Raw genomic sequence first — 23648 nt, 5'->3', positions numbered from 1 at the left:
TTCAACCAGAAATGCTGAAGTATGGTGGTATAAGAGTCATACAGTGGCTGCACTGCATAATTCAGAAAGCCTGGACAGAGGGACCAATTCCCGATGATTGGAGTATAGCTCTCATAGTACCCATATATAAAAAGGGAAATAAAACTGAATGTGAGAATTACAGAGGCATTTCCCTACTGAGTGTTCCTGGCAAGATCTATGCAGGTATACTTGAGAAACGGTTGAGAAAAATCGTGGAAGATAAGCTTGGTGAAGAACAAGCTGGATTCAGGCCAAATAGAGACTGTCAGGATCAGATCTTCACTTTATGACATAGTCGAGAAAGCATGGAAATATAACAAAGATCTGTATTTAAGTTTTGTCGATTTGGAAAAGGCATATGACAAGGTGCCAAGAGAGAAGCTATTCAATACGCTGCAGTTATATGGTGTCAATGGGGCATTATATCAAGCAATACTTAGTCTTTATTTGAGTTGTAAGTCAGCACTTAGAATTCAAGGAAGTACAGGAAGATGGTTTAATGTTAAACTGGTGTGAGACAAGGATGTACATTATCCCTCTGTTATTCATTATCTATATGGATCACATTATGAAGGAATGTGGTATTAAATCTGATATCAAAATTGGAGATGTTAATGTCAGCTCTTTGCTTTATGCGGATGATGTTATACTTCTAAATAAATCTGCTACAAGTCTGCAAGATTCTCTGACTAAATTGAATAGCTGTTGTAATAGATATGGTATGAAGGTCAGCAATAAAAAGACAAAGACAATGAAAATAGGCAGAATCATTGAAAATGTCAACTGTGTTGTGCATGGAGAACCTGTGGAGCAAGTAAAACATTTCAGCTACTTAGGCACGATTTTTAGTGAAGATGGTAAATTAAATATAGAAATAGACAACAGAATCAGCAAAACTGGTATGGTGGCAAGTCAATTGAATAAATTCATATGGAATAAGAGAGAAATTAGTCGGAACACTAAATTAGCTGTAATACAAGACAGTGTTCAAACCAGTTTTAACTTATGGATCTGAGAGCTGGGTCAGAAGTAAAACACTTGACCAACGACTAGAGACCGCAGTTATGAGATTCCTGAGAAAGATTATAGGCATGAACAGATGGCATCAATGGCAGTATCATATTAAAAACGAGGATATTAGGAAAGAAACTTGACATTGTCAGCATCCAGGAATGCGTTAGCAGAGCTAATCTCAGGTGGTATGGTCACTTAAACAGAATGGGTGACCAAAGATTAGCAAAACAAGTGTTCTCTGCCAGGTTGGCAGCAAAATGACCCAGAGGAAGACCAAGATATAGGTGGATTGATATGGTACAAAGTGCCTTAGATGATAGAAATATAAGATCTGATAATGTTGGAGTCATGACAAGTAACAGACTGATTTGGAGGAAAATTGTAGATAGGAAGTTAGTAATGGTGTAATTTTTTTCATGTAGTACTATCATATCTTGTACACCCCTTGAGGGTACATGGCAGGAATTTGATGATGATGATGATAAATTTATAATATATATATTTATTTATAATATTTTATAGATAATTATTTATAATTTTATAGATAATATTTTATTTTATTTATAATATTTATTTATATATAAATTTATAATATTATTCAGTGTAAAATTGATTATTGTATTATTAAATTGATTTTTTATGTTGGTTTGAAGAAAAAAAACAGTAGTGAGAAAAATATTATAATCATTGTAACTCACCATCGAAGTTAGCTGAGCAAAGGAAGCAGCAGAAGGATGTCAATTTGTTGGCGAAACGCTCTCCATATTTACTCAAAAATAACTCGCCCTCACATATAACTGGCACCCCTGATTTTACTTTATGAAAAAAGGACATTAAAAAGTGTTGCATATGCCTCGCACATGAAAAATGTTTAAACATGTTCACGTTGAGGAGATAGCAACTCACTCCCTGTGGTTAACAACACGCCCTTCCCAAAACCATTATAATGCAGATGCAAAAAAACAAGTAGTTTTATTGTATCCCTGATTAAGGTATAGAGGCTTTTGCAGTCCGTGTAATATATTTCTCAACAAATAGTACAATTAGAGACAGCTGGAATAAAAACTAATAAATCACATATCCCCTCTCACAGAAACTATGCTATATAGGCTCAAGCAAAACCATATGTTGCACTGGAAACACAGTATCTAACTAAAAACTCTTGTCCAATTTTTCAATTACATGAAATAAGTGTTTGTTTTATTGCATTTGAAATTCTCAATGTCATTATGACAGATCACAAAGGCTAACTACAAATAAAATTCTACCACAAATTGAAATATGCCATATAATGCATATGTGAGTTCCTGTGCCAGCTCAAATGCAAACAAGCAGCAATAAAATCCAACCAAGGTTGAAATTTTGTGTGTTGAGCCCACCGATAAAGAGAAGTTCCATCAGAATGATAAATGATACTCCGTCATGAATGTGTTAAAACTATAAGAAAATATATAGTGTGTTAAAATATAAGAAATACATAGTGAATGTTGTTATGACAGTTTCACATGTTATGGAATTCAGTTGAAGAGAATTAGCATTTCAACTCAACAATTATAGGTTGTCTTTGGGTCATGCGACCTTTTGTTAATACTGCACAAATCATATGCACATCAGCTGCTCTCTGGTGTCAAACAAAATTTAATCTGTACGTATTGTAACAATTAACAAAAAAAGGTTGAATAATTTATAAGTGTATAAAAGGATATCAGCTGTAAATCGTTGATATGCCATAGGTTCGCCATCTATGCTCTAGGTTATCTTCACCACCTTTGCAATATATCCCCTAAACTTCAACTTTCTATCAGTCATCACCCCAAGATCCTTTGCTGCTTCTAATTTCTCCAATACAGTTCCTTCAAGTCAGTATATATCCTTCCATCAATGGATCCCAAACTTCAAGAGCTTACATTTAGCTGCATAAAACTGAAATTCTCAATTCATTGCCATCTGTTCAGCTTATTAAAATTCTACTAAAGGTCTACCACATCAGCACTATTACTAATAACCATTCTCAGCTTCACACCATCTAAAAACAAGTGAATATTCCCTGCAATCCATTGACGATGTTATTGATATAAAAGTAAAACACTACAAGTCCCAATACTGAGCCCTGAGACCTCACGTGTAGCCTTCTGCTTCCGTGATACTCCTCAATATGTACATAACTCTCTGATATAGTTCACCCACCATTTGTAGATCTCTCCTTGGCATTTTGCCAAGAATAATCGATTCATGCTGAAGGGGAGAAAGAAATGAAGGATGTACAAATTGGTCGCCAACATGCAAAATCACGTGCTTTCTTGTCTGTCGCTGTACTAGTACTATTTTGATTTTTGTTGTCGCTTTTTTGCATTATTTTTCTATTATTAATTTGTATGATGGATCCAGTACAGTCAACAAGTTCTTTTGTTAAACGTTTCAGTAGCTCTTGCAAAAGAATATTGAATAATGTGCTGACATTTTGCGAAAAAGAATCGTCTCCTTGTTCCCCTTTCTCAAATCATAATACGTGCAAGTGCAATTGCGGGCGTATCAGGGTCGACTGTTAAAAGAATTCGTAGGGAATCAAAAGGTGAAGGTAAGCCAAAATTTAAATCTCCTGAAAAAAAAAAAAAAAAAAGCTCCAGAGTAAAGAAAACCATCGAAACCGTAGCTTTGAATGATTTTGATGTAGACGTTATAACAGGGGTTGCCAAACTTCTTTGACTGTCGACCCCTTCAAGAGTTTCTTGACTTTTTATCGACCCCCTCTATTTTACTATTAAGTAATTATAATAGGACAAGCAAACACTCATTTGAGTTTTTAGATTGTTAATTTTATAGTTGCAGCGTTTATTGTATGTATAATATAGTATATATTATTATATTGGCTTAATGTCAAAGGGATACGTTTTTGTTTTTGACATCCTTCTTAACATTACATATTTGATAGGAGGGATAAATAATATATAAAATATAAAATTTAATTTAGATAACAAAATAACAATAATACAATCTTCCTTATACATATGAAAATAAGACTTAAATAAAAGAGCCAATAGGCTTCACTTCGGTGATGTAACATTATTTAAATGAAGGGGATTTTAAATCCCAGATTAGGCATGAAACTCTTTGATTCCGATCTTTGAATTTCTTATTCGGCTTTGAAATAATGTGGGATTTAATATCCCCTTCATTAAAATAAAGAAAATAAGACTTTTATTAACTTAGTATACAATTTACTAACGTTGTCAATGTGAAGGGTGTGCTTCGTGACTCTTGAGAAGATTAGAAATGTTGAGGTCAAAATTAGTAAGTTTTGGACTTAAATCGCCACGGAATTCTATATCTAGCTTATTTCTTTGTTTTGTTAAAATGGAATTAACATGACTAAAACCAGCTTCAACCATGTATGTGTCGGCCGGGCAGGAACCACCGACATCCATTTATTGGTAAATACGTCATGTTGGCCTACTTGATTTGCCTCCGTAACTATTTTCATGACCTTGCTCCATCTTATAAGTCCTATTCATGTCACTGTTCCTACGATTCACTCTTAATTGCATTGCCATTCAGGATGGAGGTAATCCAAGTTAACCGAATTAAATATTACCTATACAATGACGTCTTATATTTTTCTATCAACCCCCCCCAATCGACCCCTAACAATGTTATATTGACCACTTTGGCGACCACTGCGTTATAAGAAGAACTATTCACGAATTTTACGTGGTCGAGTAAAGAGTGCCAACTGTTCCGAAATTGATTCCTGTGCTTAAAGAAAAAAATAATTTTCCTTGGAAAAGAGAAACTTTAAGGAAAATACTTCATGAAATCGGATTTTGTTTTAAAAAGTCCCAGAATAAAAGGAAACTTATCATGGAGCAAAGTGACATTGTTTTATCTAGAACACAATATTTGAGAGCAATAAGATGTTTCAGGGAGGAGAAAAAAACCGATTGTGTATCTAGATGAAACTTGGATTGATAGTAATTTAACTTATGGAAAATGTTGGCAGTCTAAAGAAGAATGTGGAGTGCTACAAACCGGAAATGCCTCGCGGTGCATAATAATTTTGTGTGCGGGTGGAGAAATGGGTTTTTTACCGAATTCAAACTTACTATACAAAGCCAATTACCATAGGCAAATGAATTCTACGATCTTCGAAAAGTGGGTAGAAGAAAAACTGATTCCAAACCTTCCTAAAAATGCTGTTGTTATAATTGATAACACTTCATATCACTCTATTCGATCAAACAAAGTTCCAAATTGGTCTAATAAGAAGCAAGTTCTTATGGATTGGCTCTCTGCAAATAACATTTTTCATTCCCCAGATATGTGAAAAATTAAATTGATTAATTTGGTCAAAAGAAACTCGCCCAACTAAACTATTTAAATTCGACATGATGCTCAAAGAGCATGGATTTCTACCTTTGAGGCTACCACCATATCATTGCGATATTAATGCTATTGAGTATGTTTGGGCAGAAGTGAAAAGTTTCATTCACCATTGCAACGTAACTGGGGATATTGACATGTCGAAACTTTTCAAGCTTTCAGAACAGGCGATTGAAAATATTACAGTTCAAAACTGGGGAAAATATTGCTTTCATGTCACCTCATTGGAAAATATGTATTGGGACAGAGACGGAATTATCGAAGAATTATGCGAACCTTTGGTGATCAGTTTAAGTGAAAGTGATGGCGATTCGGACACCGATTCAGATGACTCTGAAGATTAAAAGGATTTGATAATGGTATTTTTTTCCAACCTTTTTTTTCATGGGTTTGTTAAAAAAGTCACAAGTCATAAATAATTAATCGGTTTAGGACATTAAAGTGTCTCAGTTCTCTCAACTGTAAGTTCATTTGAAAAAATTTCTGTTTTTCTGTATAATTATTTTTATTTTATAGAAAACTTTCTTAAAAATAAACTTAGTTAAATTTTTGTTTTATGCTATACCTTTTTTAATTTTGTTAATACTCTACGTACATTTTTCCAACTGTTATACAAGCAAAATAGTAACATTTTAAAAACTACAATGTTCATAAAAGAAAAGCTAAATTTTCTGACCTGTAATAATAAACAAACACATCCCAGAAGACAGATTGATTACCTTATTATCGAAATGGATTCTCCTTTTTCTGACATGCGCAGAAGTGTCGAGGGACCTCTAATCGGTGGGCGAACTTTATCTATCTGATAGTCAATTTCAAATCCAATCACTAACCTGATATCTAAACCCATGTGATATAATTTAAATATTAGCTTATAATGTGGTAACCTGTTAAAGTCCTTTGTAAACCCTTCCCCCACCTCAGAAAAAAAATGTAAAAAAAAAAGACAGCAAATGCCTTTTCCCCCCATCAACTGCTATAGTTATTTGATTAAAAATGGAAATGAGATAACTAAAACATGGTGCCCCTTAACAAATCCATGCAAACATTCACCTGCCCAATGTGGAATATGATCTCTTACCAGTTTATAGTTTCTCTAAAATCTTAATTACTACCTACCATCTCCTTCATGCAAAAGTGGGGTAGGAATGACATTTCAGTTACAATCAGATCCTTTGATGCTAGCACCAAATCCAAAACTCTTGAGCCTCATGTTCCTTCCACTACATGTGGTATTTATCCCTCAAGAATTCATGAAATTCCATTCCCTTACCAATTTATACTGCATTAGTTAATATCTCCCATAATGATAACTCGTTTTGCACTTGCCTAACTCAACTGCCTAAACATTTCCTGTTCTTCATCCTCTGTGTTTCTAGCCTATAGCAATATTCCACTAAATATCCTGTCATTCCCACCTCCACCTCACGCCATATGCATTCAAAACCTTCGGCTCTGAGAGGACACAACTCATCACTCCACTATATTTGCCCTTACTATCATTCCAAAATATGCTGCACCTTTCTACTTCTAAATCCTGTCAGTAAATCAACTTACATCAAGCATGTTTTGCTGATCCTAATAATCTTTGAAAAGGCTGAGGCTATCAATGGAACTATTTCATCTCCTTTATTCCTAATTTTATGTGTGAGCTAGTCAATAATCAACAAACAATCACCAGTGCCTATGCTTCCAAACCAACACTGATAATGTATTCAAAGAAAATTTTTAATGACAAACTGGATATTCTTATGTAAATCCCACTAAGTGATTCTTCTTGGTAACTTAAATTATTATTATTATTATTATTGTATTATTATTATTAACATCTGACCTCCATGGAGTCAGAGACTCATCATGGGAGATATATACTATTGCACACAGTTCTCATCCTTTTAACTGATTCAGTGTGTCTACATTCACAACCCACTCAGATAATGCATTCCACTCTCCATGCAAAGAACCTGCTCATACCCTCTTTATACAGTTTCCAGCTATGGCCTCTTGTTCTACCCCCCTTCCATTCTATGAAAATTCAATCTGATAACAATCCCTGACTAGCTTATATGTCTCAATCATCCTTCCCTCCTCCTATTCACAAACCTTAGCAATTTGCATTCTTTCAATCTGTCTTCATACTCTACATTCCAAAGATCACTGACCACCTTTGTGAATCTTCTCTAGATCCTTTCTAATATATCCTCATCACCATGAAAACCTATTGATTAAATCTCTGAATAATAATCCACATGAGGCCTTATACAATGGAATCATAAACTCTTTATTTCCAAATGTCCTCTGCATCATTGTCATTATTCAATGTGATGTCTTTATAACTTGTGCAATATACGTGGATAGACTTATTTGTTCGTCAGACATGTTAGTCTTGTGTTGCACGCTGCAATTACTTATACTAGCCCCACTGTTACACCGGATTGTGGCTGTCTTGCTTTTGTAACAAACTGTGTTGTGTGCTCTGAAGATGCTGGATATAATACCAGCGAAATATTAGCTTCTAAGTTAATAAATAGTTATTTTCTTATCTATCTGTGTTCATATCATACCATGAAATCTATTAGAACTTGTGCAATATGGCCCCTGAATTTCAGGTACTTGTCCACCGCCACCACCACTCCCAGATCTCTCATCTCCTCTACATCCTTTAAAGTTTCCTCACCAAGTATATTATTTGTATTCCATCATTGTTTACTGAATACTTATCCTTTTCAAATCCTTACACTTTGCAACACTGAATTGACAGTTCACTTACTAGTCCATTCACACAATCTATTCAAAACCTCCTGTGAGAACATAATATCTGCTTGACTCTGCATTGCTCTCCTGAATTTTTCATCGTCTGCAAACAGTTGCATATCACCAATTACATTCATCCCAGTATCCTATATATATAAACTGAACAACAATGGCTATAATACAGAGCCTGAAGAACAGCACTACTGACTTTTCTCTTTTGGGAAAATGCACCCCCCACATACAACCATCTCATATGTATCTGACAGCCAGTCACCAATTCAACTTACTAGTCTGTTATTTAATCCCATTTCTTTCAGTTTATTTAACGCATGTCATGTGGCAGTCTATCAAAAGCTTTTACAAAATCTAAGCATTATATGCATCTCTCTTGTTTAAGACATTTGTCACGTTGTTATAACACCTAAGTATTATTATTATTATAATTATTATTGTTATAGGCACCTCCGTGAGTCTGAAGACTCATCATGGGAGATGAAAACTATACACACAATCTACCATACCTCTCCTTGAACCCGCTAACTGGCAAAGCACTCACAACTGACATCCATTCCACTAATTCACAACTCTACAAGCAAAAAAATCTAGTCCTCACACCACTAATAACCACATCTTTATTCAACTTCTAGGGATGTTCTCAATCCTATAAAACCCATTAAGCAAATCAGATGTTTCTATCACATCCCCTCCATTTCTCCTATCAATCAACTTCTGCAATCCATGCACCCTCAATCTATCCTTAAGGGAACATTCCACAGATCAGTCACCATCTTGGTCACTCATTTAAGCAACTCAAATGCTTCTATCATATCCCTCTCTTTCTCACCTCTCAACCAGCTTCTGCGATCCACACACCCTCAATCTATCCTAAAGGAAACATTCCACAGACCACTCACCATCTTGGTCACTTACCTCTGAATCTTCTCCACCTCTTTCTTATCCCCAAGAACCTCACAAAACCCAAGAGACCAGACCTGACAACAATCCAGATGAGGATGTATCACTGCCTTATAAAGTGGAATAACAACTTCCATATCTCTACTTGGTAGTGTGCTATTCAATTGCCAAATAATCTATCAGCTACTTTAGTAATATGTATTCCAAACTTTAACTCTCTATCAATCACTACCCCTAAATCTCTAGCCTCATCTATTTCCTGAAGTACAGTTCCATCAATGAGGTGCATAATTTATAATCTATTTATCCCAAAATGCATAACATTGCATTTCTTCACAATAACCTTATACCCATTATCTTTTGTCCATACTGACAGCCTAATTAAATTATCCTGGAAGCTCTTCACATCACCTTGATTAACAATTACCCTTCCAAATTTCACATCATCATCAGCAAACAACTGAATATTTCCTTTCAGGTTATTTCCTATATCATTTATGTACAAAATAAACAGCAATGGTCCCAGCACTGAACATTGCAGCACACCACTAGCTACTAGTCAGCTGTTTTCACCTTGATTCTGTCCCTCCATATACCAATATTTGATATCTGTCCAATAGCGACCTTCTTATCTACATAAACAGTGTCATTTCGATCCCCAGTTTTTCTGATTTGCATAAGAGAGTTCCATGTGATATTCTATCAAATGGCATTGCAAAATCCAGCAAATTCATACTGTAGCCATTTCCTTTATCCAACTCAGTTGTTAGTCTGGTATAAAAAGATAATAAATTACTAAGGGATGACTCTTCACAAAGAAATGTTGCCTCTCATACAGTATCATATTCTTATCTGCCAATTCTTGAATTTTTGACCAATTTTTCCAGTACTTTTAACAACACTCCTGAAATACTGGTTGATTTATAATTTGCTACTGTAGTCTTAGAACCCGTGTTATGCAAGGGAATTATTTTGTCCTCTTTCCACTACCTCGGAACTCTACAGGAGCTGAGACTTAAATTAAAGATCCTAGTCAGAGGCATTGCCAGTAATCCTGCTGATTCTCACAAAACTTGAGCTGATATCCCATCTAAACCCACAGCTATATTTACACTGAGATTCTGCAATATCCTAAGAACCACCAATTCATCCACCCATGTTCCCACATTACTGTCTGTCATATATGTTAAAGTACTAACCTCACTTAGATCACATTCCCCTGTATATCAACCAAGTGATGATATATATTGCTTTCGTCACCTCATGACCATTACCACTCATTAAGGTTAATCTTCCATAGTCATTCTTCCTCTTACTTTGCTATGTAAGAGGAAGAATGACTTTGGGATTTCTTTTGATATGCTTGGCTAGATTCTTCTTGTAATCTGATTTTGCCTTCCTTGCCGTGCTGTTCACTTTTCTTGTCTGAGCTTTGTACTGTTCATCATGAGTTTTCTGGTCACCTCTTTCCTTATATTCTTTCTCCAGCATTTTCTTCTTCTGTAGCTCATGATTATTTGATATTACTCATCCATCTAACGCCTATCTGATTAATCCTCCTTACCTTAGGTATACAATTTAATATTGCTTCCTCTAGATGACCTTTAGCTATCTCACATTCACTACTAACATCCTTATCCTGTAGTGTTAGTGTTTTATGCCATGCCACAGATTTAAACTTCCTCCTAAGCTTGTCATAATCACCTGTCTTGTAGTTCCACATAAACCCCAATCTCCCAAGTCAAGACCTCATGATCACTTTTGCCAATTGGTATGGCCACCTTGGTTATGGATAGCTCTTTTGATCAGGTCCAATACTCTCACACCTCTAGCCCCTTCCATTACATGCTGCTCAAGTAATTATCTCTCAGTATGTGGATAAATTCCATCTCCTTTCTGCCATGTGATCTTTTTAACTTCCAGTCTATATCTCCATAGCTGAATTCCCCCATAATAATCACTCGACCTGTACTCATTGTCTTCCAATGCAAGTCTTCCAGTTCATCTATGTAACCAACTCTGGCCTATAGCAACAACCAACTGTATATTTAGTTTTATTGGCCTTTATCTCATACCAGACTGATTATCATGAACAGCCACTCTTCAGTCTATCTCGTATTATTTTTCTATATAGCACATAGAAACGACAGCATCCCTTTAGGTGTCCACCAATCTTTATTTCCTGCATTGACTAGCATATTCAATATTTTTCCTTCAGAGACTAAATTCTGCACTTGGTCATTCTCACAAACTCACCTGCTTCCACCCTAATTGCTTAAGATTTCCTGAATTTGCATTTTGGAATGCTCAGTGCACAAAGCTCTCTCTCTCTCTCTCTCTCTTTAGACACCTAATACCAAAACCATTTAGATGCAGTCCATGGGCATTATACAAATCCTGCTTTCCATCAAACACAGACCACAGATCTACAATTCCTAAGTAGGTTAGTAAAACATGATCTCCCTTTAACAAACCCATGCTGACAAGAACAAAGAATACTGCTGTTTTCAACCCATTTCTGTCTTCCTAGTTTTCACCGATCTCTCCAGTACTTTAACTTTTATGACCTTAATAGTCCATGGTTTACCTGTAAAAGCTGAGCAACTTTAATTCTTTTTTAAAATGTTCTTACATATTGTTCTTTTAAATGCGAGATTCATTTTTATCCTATTTAAAACTAAGCGATGATCATTTTCAGTTTCAAATCCTGTGTATACTCTTGTATTTTGAAGCAGTATGAAGATTATTTATTATTATTATTAAACAAGACCTCATGGAGTCAAAGACTCATCTAGGAGGTCCTTTTATCTCACACACATCTCATCATACCGGGTCTTAAACACATTCAAACTCCTTGCAGACACCACACTCTCAGGCAAGGCATTCCAATCATTCACAACTCTGCACGAAAAAAACCTGCCTCTCACTCCCCTACTCACACCCTCTTTATACAGTTTCCAGGTATGACCTCTGGTTCTCCCCTGATCTCCCACTATTCTCTGTAGAACTTCTCTACCATTGATCCTATAACAACCCCTTACCAACTTGTAGGTCTCTATCATATCTCCCCTCTTCCTTCTCTCCACTAGACTCTGCAAATTACATCTTTTCAATCTTTCCTCATACTCAACATTCCAGAGGTCAGAAACTACCTTAGTCAGTCGCCTTGGGACCCTTTCCAACATCTCTTCATCCTTCTGAAAACCAGGTGACCAAATCTGGGCACAATAGTCCATGTGTGGCCTAATCAAAGCCTTATACAATGGAACAAGAATCTCCCTACTTCTACACGTCAGTGTCCTCCTCATCATTCCCAGAAGTCTTTGTGTTGTCTTCACAATTTTAGCGATGTGTCCCCTAAATTTTAGATCCTTATCCACTATCACTCCCAGATCTCTTATTTCCTCTATTTCCAACAATATATTCTCACCAAGCATAAATTCTGCATCCCATCTTTGTTTTCCAAATTTTAAAACATTACATTTTGCAACATTGAACTCACATCCCCATTTGCTTGCCCAATCACTCAATTTATTCAAGTCTTCTTGCAAGGCCACAACATCTTCACTACTCTTTATGGTTCGTCCCAACTTTGCATCATCTGCAAACAACTGAATATCTCCATCCAAATCTTCGCTAATATCATTAATATACAAGTTAAATAGTAATGGCCCTAAAACAGATCCCTGAGGCACTCCACTAGTGACTTTCCTTTTCCTGGATATTGCACCCCCATACACAACTTGTTGATACCTATCAGATAGCCAGTCTCCAATCCAATGCACTAATCTAATATCCAACCCCATCTGCTCTAGTTTGACTGTCAACTTATCATGAGGTACTCTATCAAAAGCTTTTGCAAAATCCAAGTATATTACTGTGTATCTTTCTCCGCTGTCCAAGGAAGCAGTCACTTTATTGTAATAAGTAAGTAGATTACTAAAACACGACCTCCCTTTAGCAAATCCATGCTGTCCATCAAAGATTATACCATTGTTGTCAACCCAACTCTGGATCCTAGTTCTCACAAGCTTCTCCAACAACTTAACCACAACACCTGACACACAGATAGGCCTATAGTTTGATGCTTGAGTTCGATCACATCCTTTATGAAGTGGCACAATCTTGCCCTCCTTCCACTCTTTAGGGACTTGACCAAGTGCAAGACTCGTATTAAAAAAATATGTCAAGGCAGGTGTCAACTCTCTGGCACATTCCTTCAGAATACGCGGTGATATATTATCAAGTCCCACAGCCTTATTTACATCTAGTTTACTCAACTCCCCAAACACCTCTTGCTCACTTACAGTCAGTCTCTCCTCCCCATCATCAACTGCTCTTAATCTCTCCATGAAGTCATATTCACAAGATTGAAAGATCTTTATGAACTGCTCATTAAGTATTTCCACCACACATTCTGCAACAGCTGTCTTTATACCATTTCCTGCAATCAATGTCATCCTTCCATAATCATTCTTTCTTTTGCTGGCTACATATCGAAAGAACTCCCTAGGATTCTTTTTAGCTTCATTAGCTAACTGCTGTTCATACCTCTCTTTAGCTACTCTCACCAACCAAGTCACTCTCCTTGCCTGGTCTTTGTAGAACTCATGAAATTGGTTACTTCCACTTCTCTTATGCTGCCTCCACAATGCCCTTTTTCTCTGTATTGCATGCTTAATCTCTTTATTCATCCATCTCACACCTAACTTATTTAACCTTCTCACCCGTGGTATACATTTAGACATTGCATCCACTAAATATTTTTTGAAAATCCCCCAAGCTGCATTGATCTCTTTTCCAGCTAACTCCTCATTCCATGCTACACCTGCAAGCTGTCTCCTGAGCTCTTCATAATCACCCCCCTTGTAGTTCCACATATACCCTTTCTTCACAGGGGTCCTTGCACTGCTGGCAATCACCCAAGTAATCACCTCATGGTCACGTTCACCAATTGGTGGATGATTTGATACCTCATTGATAATTACATCCTCCGATGAGATGACCAAATCCAAGACCCTTAATCCTCTTGTGCCCTCTGTTACATACTGTCTGAGGTAGTTATCCCTCAAAAACTCAAGAAACTCATTTTCTTTACTTCCAGTTGCTATCTCTTCATTCCAGTCTATATTGCCATAATTAAAATCACCCATAATGATCACCCTTTTCTTATTTGCTTGGCTTATTTGACTATACATTTCACTATCACCACCATCCACATTACCAGGTCTATAACAACATCCCACCAAGTATTTGATTCTATTCACCTCTATCTCACACCATACTGCCTCAAAACCACTGGCCCCATTTCCCTCTTGCATCTCTACCTTGTATGGACATAACTCTTTCTCTATCATCAATAGCACTCCCCCTCCCTTTTTACCCCTTCTATCCTCACGAAACACATCATACCTTTCCATCTCTATTCCTGTCAGGATGTCATCCTCATCTAACCATGTCTCACTTATTCCGACAATCTCTGGGTGCACAGACGCAATTAGTGCAACCATTTCATCCGCCTTGTTTCTTATACTTCTAGCATTGGTATACAAACACAACAATTCATTTCTGGATCTACAGCTAGTTCCACTGATACCATTTATCCCGAGCTCAAATCAAGAAGTTATTTACCATTATCATTAACCTTGCTCTTTTCCCCAAATTTTCCTAAAATGTTTCTATATGCCAGGTGGGATTTATTTCCTACTCTGCAATTTAGATATCACTACTAACAATAACGTATTCAATGAGGCCTTTCTTATTACTTGTATCATTCTTCCATGTGAACTTGTGCACATCTTTATGTTGAAAGACTGTGGTAGTAATTAGTAGCTTGTATCCTGAGCTCAAATCAAGAAGTTATTTACCATTATCATTAACTTTGCTCTTTTCCCCAAATTTTCCTAAAATGTTTCTATATGCCAGGTGGGATTTATTTCCTACTCTGCAATTTAGATCTCTAACAAGGACCACTTTTTTCATTTTATTTATATCAGCTGCCTGTTCTAATTATTTAAAAAATCACTCCTCTCCTTCCTTAAGAGAACCTTCTGTGGGACCATAGGCACAAATAAATTTCATTGTCCCTTTCCCCATTTTGGTGTTTGCCCACAAAATTACTTGATATTGCCTTCCACTGAAGTTTATCTTCTCTGAACATGAATGCTATCACTACGCCTTCCTTGATCATCACTGCTTAACATCCTTATACTTATTTAGTAGAATCTTATCTTTTTTTTGTGTCCGCAACATCACTTATGTCCATGTGGTACTTTTACAGTTCTTCTGCAAGTTTTATTTCCTTTCCATTAATGTTCTTTTTGTTGATGGTTCCTATCTTTAATTCTTGTAATGTTGGATTTATTCTTCTTATTGTATATATTAAATTGGTTTATTACAATAGTTGACTTTTAATTTTCACCTTGGTTTCCTGATGAAAACAGTAATAGCTTTGTTTAACTGGGTGATGTTCCAGCTAGCATGAAATCTCACAGCTGTATAATGAATGGTGAACTGGATGGAAATGAGATCAGTGCTGCTTGGGTCCTAATACAGTAGATGTGAAATGAATGAATGAAGAATTTAAGCATGCGATTTGGAAGAAGAAGACAGCATAACATAGCATGAATGGTAATAACCTAAGTATGCAGCTCTTCTTTCACTTCATTCATCTTCCATAAACCAATTACTTATAAAATCCAAATGTTCACAGAATCAACTTGCACAGTTTTTGAAGATTTTAGTCCTTCCATATTACCACCTTTCCACTCTGAAGAATTTTCCAGTACTAAGCACTGCCAATTTCTAATGTAAATTACTTTCACCAGTTTCCTTCTAATTATTATTTTTTTTTATTAGAACAGCTCTTTACACTTAAATATCTTATTAACTAATCCAAATATTAAGAAAACTATTACAATATTAATGTTCATTCATATGTATGCAGAAATATTCTAAGGTGGTAGAGTTGCTTAAGCAAAATAGAAGACAGTTTAATGAAACAGGTGTTTAAAGCACATAGGTAGGTAAGTGGACGATGCATTGAGGAGTGCCTGGGAGGATAGAACAATAAGAACTGATTACATTTGAGACCTGACAAATAAAGACCGATTTTGGGGAAAAAACTTTTGAGGAAACTAATCATGAAATCTTAATTATGTTGGACTATCATACCTGACACATTGCTTGAAAATATACACCAAAAAGTTATGTTTCATAAACAATGATTACTTGAATGCTTCATGAAAACTGAATGAACAGAGTAAAGAGTAATAAATATTAAATACTAGGTTGAAAAGACATTAAATCTTTACTAATACAATCATTGAAATACAATACAATGAAAGCAGAGAATTATCACAAGATGTCTTACCTGAGCCAAGGTTATAATTGTATATAATATAGCCATTTTCTAGTCCAAGTGCAAAAAAATCAGACATTGGGCTGTTGACATCTATCAGAAAAATAATAATGATAATAATAAAAAGATAAAACTACTTTTAATCACAATCTAATCAAAAGTGATTTTTACAAATTATAATACTATGGAAAGATTTCAGTGTCATTGATTATTAATGCATATCATGGTATACATATCCATGAGAGGAAAAAATGAACACTTAAGCCAATAGTTTGGGTGTACTATATTGATGATGTGTTTACTATTTGGCCTTATAGTCTACACACATTTGATACAATCTTAGCACATCTTAAAATAAACTTTACTATAGGAAAAGAAAGTAACAATTGACTCCCCTTACAAAGAAAATAACACAATAAAGCCCAAATATCAGATACTGAAACTAATGTCCATACAAAGTAGAGATGCAAGAGGGAAATAGTGCCAGCGGTTTTGAGGGAGTATGGTGTGACATAGAGGTGAATAGAATGAAATATCTGGTTGGATGTTGTTATAGACCTGATAATGTGGATGATAGTGACTATGAAATGTATAACCAAATTAGCCAAGCAAATAAGAAAAGGGTGATCATTATGGGCAATTTTAATTATGGCAATAGAGACTGGGAAGATGCGATAGCAACGGGAAGTAAAGAAAATGAGTTTCTTGAGTTTAAGAGGGACAACTACCTCAGACAGTATGTAATAGAGGGCAAAGAGGTTTGAGAGTCTTGAATTTGATCATCTCATCAGAGGATGTAATTAAAAATGAAGTGTCCAATCACCCACCAATTGGCGAGAGTGACCATGAAGTGATTACCTGGGTGGTTGCTAGCAGTGTGAGGACCTTTATGAGAAAAGGGTATATGTGGAGCTACAAGGGGGGGGGGGTGATTATGAAGAGCTCAGGAGACAGCTTGTGGGTGTAGCATGGAATAAGGAGTTACCGTATTTGCTGGCGTATATAAGACGCAACCCCTTTTTTGTACACATATTTTTAGGAAAAAAAGATTTTTTTAAATCCTCTTTCTGATTCAGCCAAGTTCTTATCATTTTCTCAGTTGGGGCTGGCCCTAAATGCCTCTCTGCAGCCCTGTTTCCATGTTCTTTAGCATATGCAATCACACGTAGCTTGTATGCAATATTGTAGCAATGCTGATGTTTTCAGCCATAATTTGCCAAGAAATTTAGAGAAAATTTAACGGCAGAAATTTATCACCATTCACAACAATAATTGGAAAGTTAAAACGAACAGGAACATAGCTGTGATCTTCAATTACAGCGCATGTGCATCCAATGAACTTTATGTAACTGGAATGCTCTCACACACCACAAGGAAGTAAGAAAGAAATCGCGTAACTCGGAACAGAGAAAATTTCCAGAAATGAAAGTAATAAAAGACTGAGTTCTGGTGTATAAGATGCACCCTGTTTTTCAGACCTATTTTCAAAGAAAAAATTTTTTATATAGGAAGGGGACCTTCCGGTGAGGGGGATCAGAGAGTTGGCCAGCTGTTTAGATAGTCTATAGCAAGGTGCATTGGTGGCATCTACTATAGGCCTGAGTGGGGAATTGGGTTTGTGGATTTTTGGTAAACCGTATATTCGGGGGGGGACGGGAGCGGAAAGGTTTAAGTTTTTTCGTGACGTCAGGGGGCCAGGAAGATACTTTTTTGAGTAAGATTTTTAGTTTCTTAACTTGTGTTTTTGTGGGGTCGTGTTCTAGCGGGATGTAGGTAAAAAAACTCGACCCAATTTAAAGCCCTCACAGAAAATTTAACCTTGAATAAGACAGACATATTGGTAAGCTTTGATATCTCCTCTTTGTTTACCAATATTCCCTTAATTGACACCTTATCTCTCTTAGAAAACGTTTTTCCCTCTGACATCTTAGATCTCTTTTCCTTTGCCATTAACTTTGGGTATTTCTCTTGGAACAAAAAAATCTACAAGCAGATAGAGGGAACTGCCATGGGTTCCCCCCTCTCACCCCCCCCTTGCCAATTTCTATATGGAAGATTTTGAAAAACGAGCCATAGACTCAGCCCCACTCAAACCTTCTATCTGGCTAAGATATGTAGATGATGTGTTCTCTATTTGGCCTCATGGCCCAGACACGTTAGACTCCTTCCTCAGTCATCTCAATAGTCTTCATTGAAGAATCCAGTTCACTATGGAAAACGAAAAGAACAATTGTTTACCCTTCCAAGACACCTTAGTCACACGCCTGCCTAATGATACACTTACCTTCACCGTATACAGAAAACCCACACACACAGGCAGATACATTCACAAACTCTCCCACCACCACCCCTCTCAACAATATGGCATTATTAAAACTCTTACCAAGAGAGCCCACAATCTTTGTTCCAGTGGAACCGCCCTCACTACTGAGCTTAACCACATACACAGCACTTTCCTCTCCAATGGCTACAGCGATCACAGTATCAAAAAAATAATCAGTTCCTCCCCCATTCCCCGTCCCTCTCGTCAACAAGATTTTAAAAATGCCATCACCATACCCTACATCTGTGGCACATCCGAAAAAATAGCCAAGATACTAAAACAGTACAACCTACACACAGCATATAAGCCCCACCGCAAACTTGCTACCCTTATCCGTTCTATGAAAGATCAGCTCCCTCCTCTCTCTCTCTGCCTGGAGTTTACAAAGTACCCTGTTCCTGTAAGCTTGCGTACTTTGGACAGACAGGCAGATCAGCATCCATCCGCCTGGAGGAACACAAGTCGTACATTGTTAAACACAACTATGGCCATTCAGGCTTGGCTGACCATGTTTTGGACACCACCCACAGGGTATCATGGAAGAAAAACCACCATGCTCCACCACAGCAAATTCAAGAAAGAGAGACTTTTCTTAGAAGCAGCAGCAGCTCTCAAAAACCAACCAAATCTCAATAAATACGGTTGCATTAAGCTTCCGAAGATTTGGGAAACACTCATCACCAGAGTTCCCACCTTACATTCCAGGCCACCTACTACTGCCCTTAGAGGGCGCTCTACCTAGATAAGACTTTAGTGTCACCAACGTGGTTGGGCTTAGTATTGTTTTTTTTGTGTATATGTTACATTAATTGTTTTTGTAATCCCCGTAGATGTCCTAGTGACTAGGACGAAATATAGGAAGTATTAAATTCTATTTTAATTCTTTTTGAGTGTTGTAAAAAATCCATTAAGCCTCCAACATGAGTGTGTTTAAGACATGGTATGATGAGCTGCGTGTGTGATAAAAGGACCTCCCAGAAGAGTCTTTGACTCCATGGGGTCTTGGGTAGTAATAATAATAACAATGACTTCTTCAAAATTCTACCAATAGATTCAGAGATGCTAAAAATATAATGGATTGGAAGAATCCTTAGTTATTGGAATATAAGAGTCAATTATCTGTTGGATTAGATGAGTATTATAACCATTGAATTTCATTCGAGTTTTGGTAGAAGTTCTTGTTGTAAGCCTGAGGAGCAAACATTATGTGTTCTATTAATTTACAACTTGACAGCATAAATTTTTTGGGAGGTGTGATAAGCAGACTTTTGATGCTGACAAAGTACCGGATGCTATGTGACTAAGAAGGATATTCAAGAATAGTAAACTACAAGCATTTTATTTTTCCATTGTGAATCGAATACATAAGTGAAGGCTATTGATCCAATGCAGGAAGGTGGAAAGTTTGCCTTCAGAACGAGGCTAAATTAAACAGCAAAAATTGCATCGACATAACATAACCAGAGAGAGGATTGGGGATGAAAACAAGGTATTATTATTATTACAGGCAACTCCAAGGAGTCATTAGGTTGAGGGAGGCCCTAAATATCATGTCAAAAACTATCCAACATTTGTGCAGTATCTATCATACTTTGCTTTCAACTCATTCACAGTCACTGCACCCACTACAGACTCTGGCAACCTATTCCAATCATTCACTACTCTACAAGCAAAAAGCTTAGTTCTAACACTCTTACTCAGTTTCCATGGATGACCCCCTAGTTCGTGTCCAGACAGTTCAATTTTTTCACTGACAATTCATCGCAAGGAAAATTCATTGCGGAGGCTATTCATCGTGAAGAAAAAGCATCGCAGAGACTATTCATCACTGGAAATTTAATCGTGGGGAGGGATTAATCACACAAAAATTCATCACAGATATATGTGAAAAAATAAATTCCCCATATAAGAAAATTTTAAAAAAATATTTTTTTAAAATTTTATTCTGATATTGCTTTTGTATGATGACACTGTTTTTTAAACATTAATTTCCCCAATATCACATAATTTAATTATTTATATTTATCAGGAAATAATATAAATGAGAAAATATACAAAATTTGCTCATTGTAATAATCACAATTTAATTTCTGTATCGGAATATTAAAAGTTATCTGGTACAATTACTTTGTAAAAATAATGAATTCAAATAAAAAGACGGTGCACACGTGTTACCTAGAAGTATTTGTGCGTGTGATAGTTTGGAAAGGGGAGCCATCAAAGACGAAATACAATTTTTATTCTATTATGAAAATTTTGGGAAATAAAATTTCATTTTGACGCATGCACCTATACATGTTTCGAATGATAAACTGTAAGGAAAGTATCTCTCATGGCCTCCACATCCTGAAGCGGGCCCCCAGGCCAGGATTTTTGGCAGGTTCCCTACCTTAGTTTAAGGACAACGCATTGCTTTACAGTCTCCATGGTTTAGGATCAATTAGTCTAAATGATAACACAAAAGTAATATTTATTTAAAAAACTACCAACATCTACATAATACAAACTAATAATAATATTCAAAATTACTTCAAAGTATATTTTCTAGCTTTTGCCGACACAAATTTATCAATAATGTCAGTAAAATCAACTCACTTAGCCCAATCATTTTCGATGCGCAAAATTGATAGGTGATTAAGTCGTTCTTGGCTACTTGTGCTTCTTTGCCATGTTTTCAATGAATCGGCCAGTCTGATGAATGATCTCTCAGCTGAAGAAACAGTAACCAGTATTGTGCAAAATAGTTTAATGGCGAGGCAGATATCTTGCAGGTTTTTGTAATAAATTGCATTCAGAAGTCTCACCAGACTTGTTTCTATGTCAAAAACTATCTTATGAATACTTTTAAGGTGAAGAATTTCATTCAGTAACTCTTCTGACAGATCTTTTTCACAAGTTTTGCTGCTTTTGAAATAAGTTGACCATCATCCCAAGTTGTGGAAATTTAAAATAGGTGAGAATAATTCACATATATTATCTGCATCTTCAAACCTTGTTTTGAAATCATTCATAATGAAATCCAATACTGAATAAATTACAAAAATTTTGAAATCTTGTTCAGGTTCTACAGTACTTTCTCAATTTTCGCAAAATTGAGGTTGCACACCGATTACTTCAGCAACTACTTTTGCTTCTTGGAAAACACTTTCCCACAAGTCACGTAAATCTCTTGCACCAATTCTCTTATAAGTGTGGGCTCGACCTCAATAGATATTCCTTTACTTTCTATAATAATGTTCTTATTGTCAATACTTGTTAATATTTTGTGCCAAAACATTGTCATTAGCATATCTTTATAAGATCTGAAATAATTTTTTCATTGTGTTCAGTGTTGAAGGAGAAAACGAGACAGACGAACGAAAAATGAAAACTAAAGTAAATCCTTTCGAATGGGAAGTTCAGAAGAGTGTTATATCTTAGGTGTCTGGCGTGTGACTATGTGACTTCCTTATCGTTATATCTTTAATTGTCTTTACTCTAGCCTTACAGTTAACATTGATTTTTGTATCACTTAATATCAGATATTCGTTTGCCGACGAATTTGTATTAATTAAAGACTGCACCAGCCGGCAACTAAATTCTGATATGTCATCCAAGAATACTTAAAGGAAATGTAGGGATCAAGAAGTAAGCAGTTGTGGTCCCAATTCTTCTATCACTAATGGTTCCTCCTTAAATGCACGGTACGAAATTTTCCAAACGGTAGCGCAAATCCACAGAAAGGATGACAAACTCATTTGATTATATTTTAAGAAACACATTTATTATTGCACAAAGACAAGTATACATGTTAATCAAATCCTTAATCTTAAAAGAGTCTAGGTTCCCTTTACTTAATTAATCACAAACAAAACTTCTATACTATAGTCCCTTACTTGACATAAATTCCTCACTTCTAAACGTACATCTATTCTCAGACTCTTATAACTAAGTTACCTAATATTATCACACATGTAATATTTCATATACACACAAGACAACTCAATACTTCTGGCATGAATTTCTCTAGGATAATACTCCTTAATCTTACTTAATCCCCCCCCCCCTTCAAAATTTTAGTTAAGAATTAGTTACGTTCTGACCATCTAACATTACTGTTCTTAAATCACACAAACAGTTCGGACCTCGGCCTCCTGTTCGGCTGGAGCCTAATATGCTTTCCCCTCAACTGTAGACAAAAGTGTCTAAATCGCAGACTGTTCTTATAGCACTACACAGAATTGGCATGTTTCCTTAACTTCTGTTTCCCTACTCTTCGGTTACTTTAATTCAACATTTAACATAAGAAAATCTTCCGCTTACAGTTCTTGCCTTGAACTGGATACTTTGGTCAGCTTACTGTACCTTCACTGATGGCGGTCTTGCTATTCCTTTGTTTCCATACGAACCGAAAAACACTCATACACAGATTTGAACACTCACGTTGATTTCATCAGTGGCTCTTTCTTCTCATGGATCTGAATACATAGTAGTTGCAGCCTTGGCCCACATAGCACACATAGCAAGGGGGGGATTCTTGCTACACGTGGCGGCAAGCTCTACACTGCTCTCCGACAGGACTAGGTGCCGACAAAACCCGGAGATGAGAGACAAGAGATAAGAGAAAAAGAGAGCGATTTGAATTCCCACGAAACCTTTATACTCTAAAACAGCTCCCTCACGCGGTGGTGTGTCACACATACGGCGGCTGCCGATTGTATGCCGTGGCTACGAACTGCTTTTACATGGCTTAAAGTTTGCTCTAGCTTATACATATTTATTTGGCAATTTATACATGATTTAATTTTTTTATTCATTTACAAATATTCTCTACTTAACTCATGGGTTATTTCAACATTGTTTAGAGCTTACACACTTGGATATTTACATGCACTTCTATTGTTA

At 36.2% G+C, this 23648-nt stretch overlaps 1 protein-coding gene across 1 annotated transcript in view; it reads right to left on the bottom strand.

Annotated features, from left to right (window-relative positions):
- The window catches only part of LOC150094616 (protein eyes shut-like), a 198797-nt gene that overhangs the window by 56060 nt on the left and 119089 nt on the right, over positions 1-23648 (bottom strand). The window contains exon 9 of the mRNA XM_090411605.1: positions 16454-16534. Within this exon, the coding sequence (XP_090267731.1) occupies positions 16454-16534 (81 nt within the window). The remainder of the gene's footprint in view (positions 1-16453; positions 16535-23648) is intronic.

This window comes from Typopeltis vanoorti, chromosome 21, assembly GCF_054136105.1.
Source record: "Typopeltis vanoorti isolate ZY-2024b chromosome 21, IOZ_Tvanoo_1.0, whole genome shotgun sequence".
Lineage (NCBI taxonomy): Eukaryota > Metazoa > Arthropoda > Arachnida > Uropygi > Thelyphonidae > Typopeltis > Typopeltis vanoorti.
This window is presented reverse-complemented; position numbering and strand designations above follow the sequence as displayed.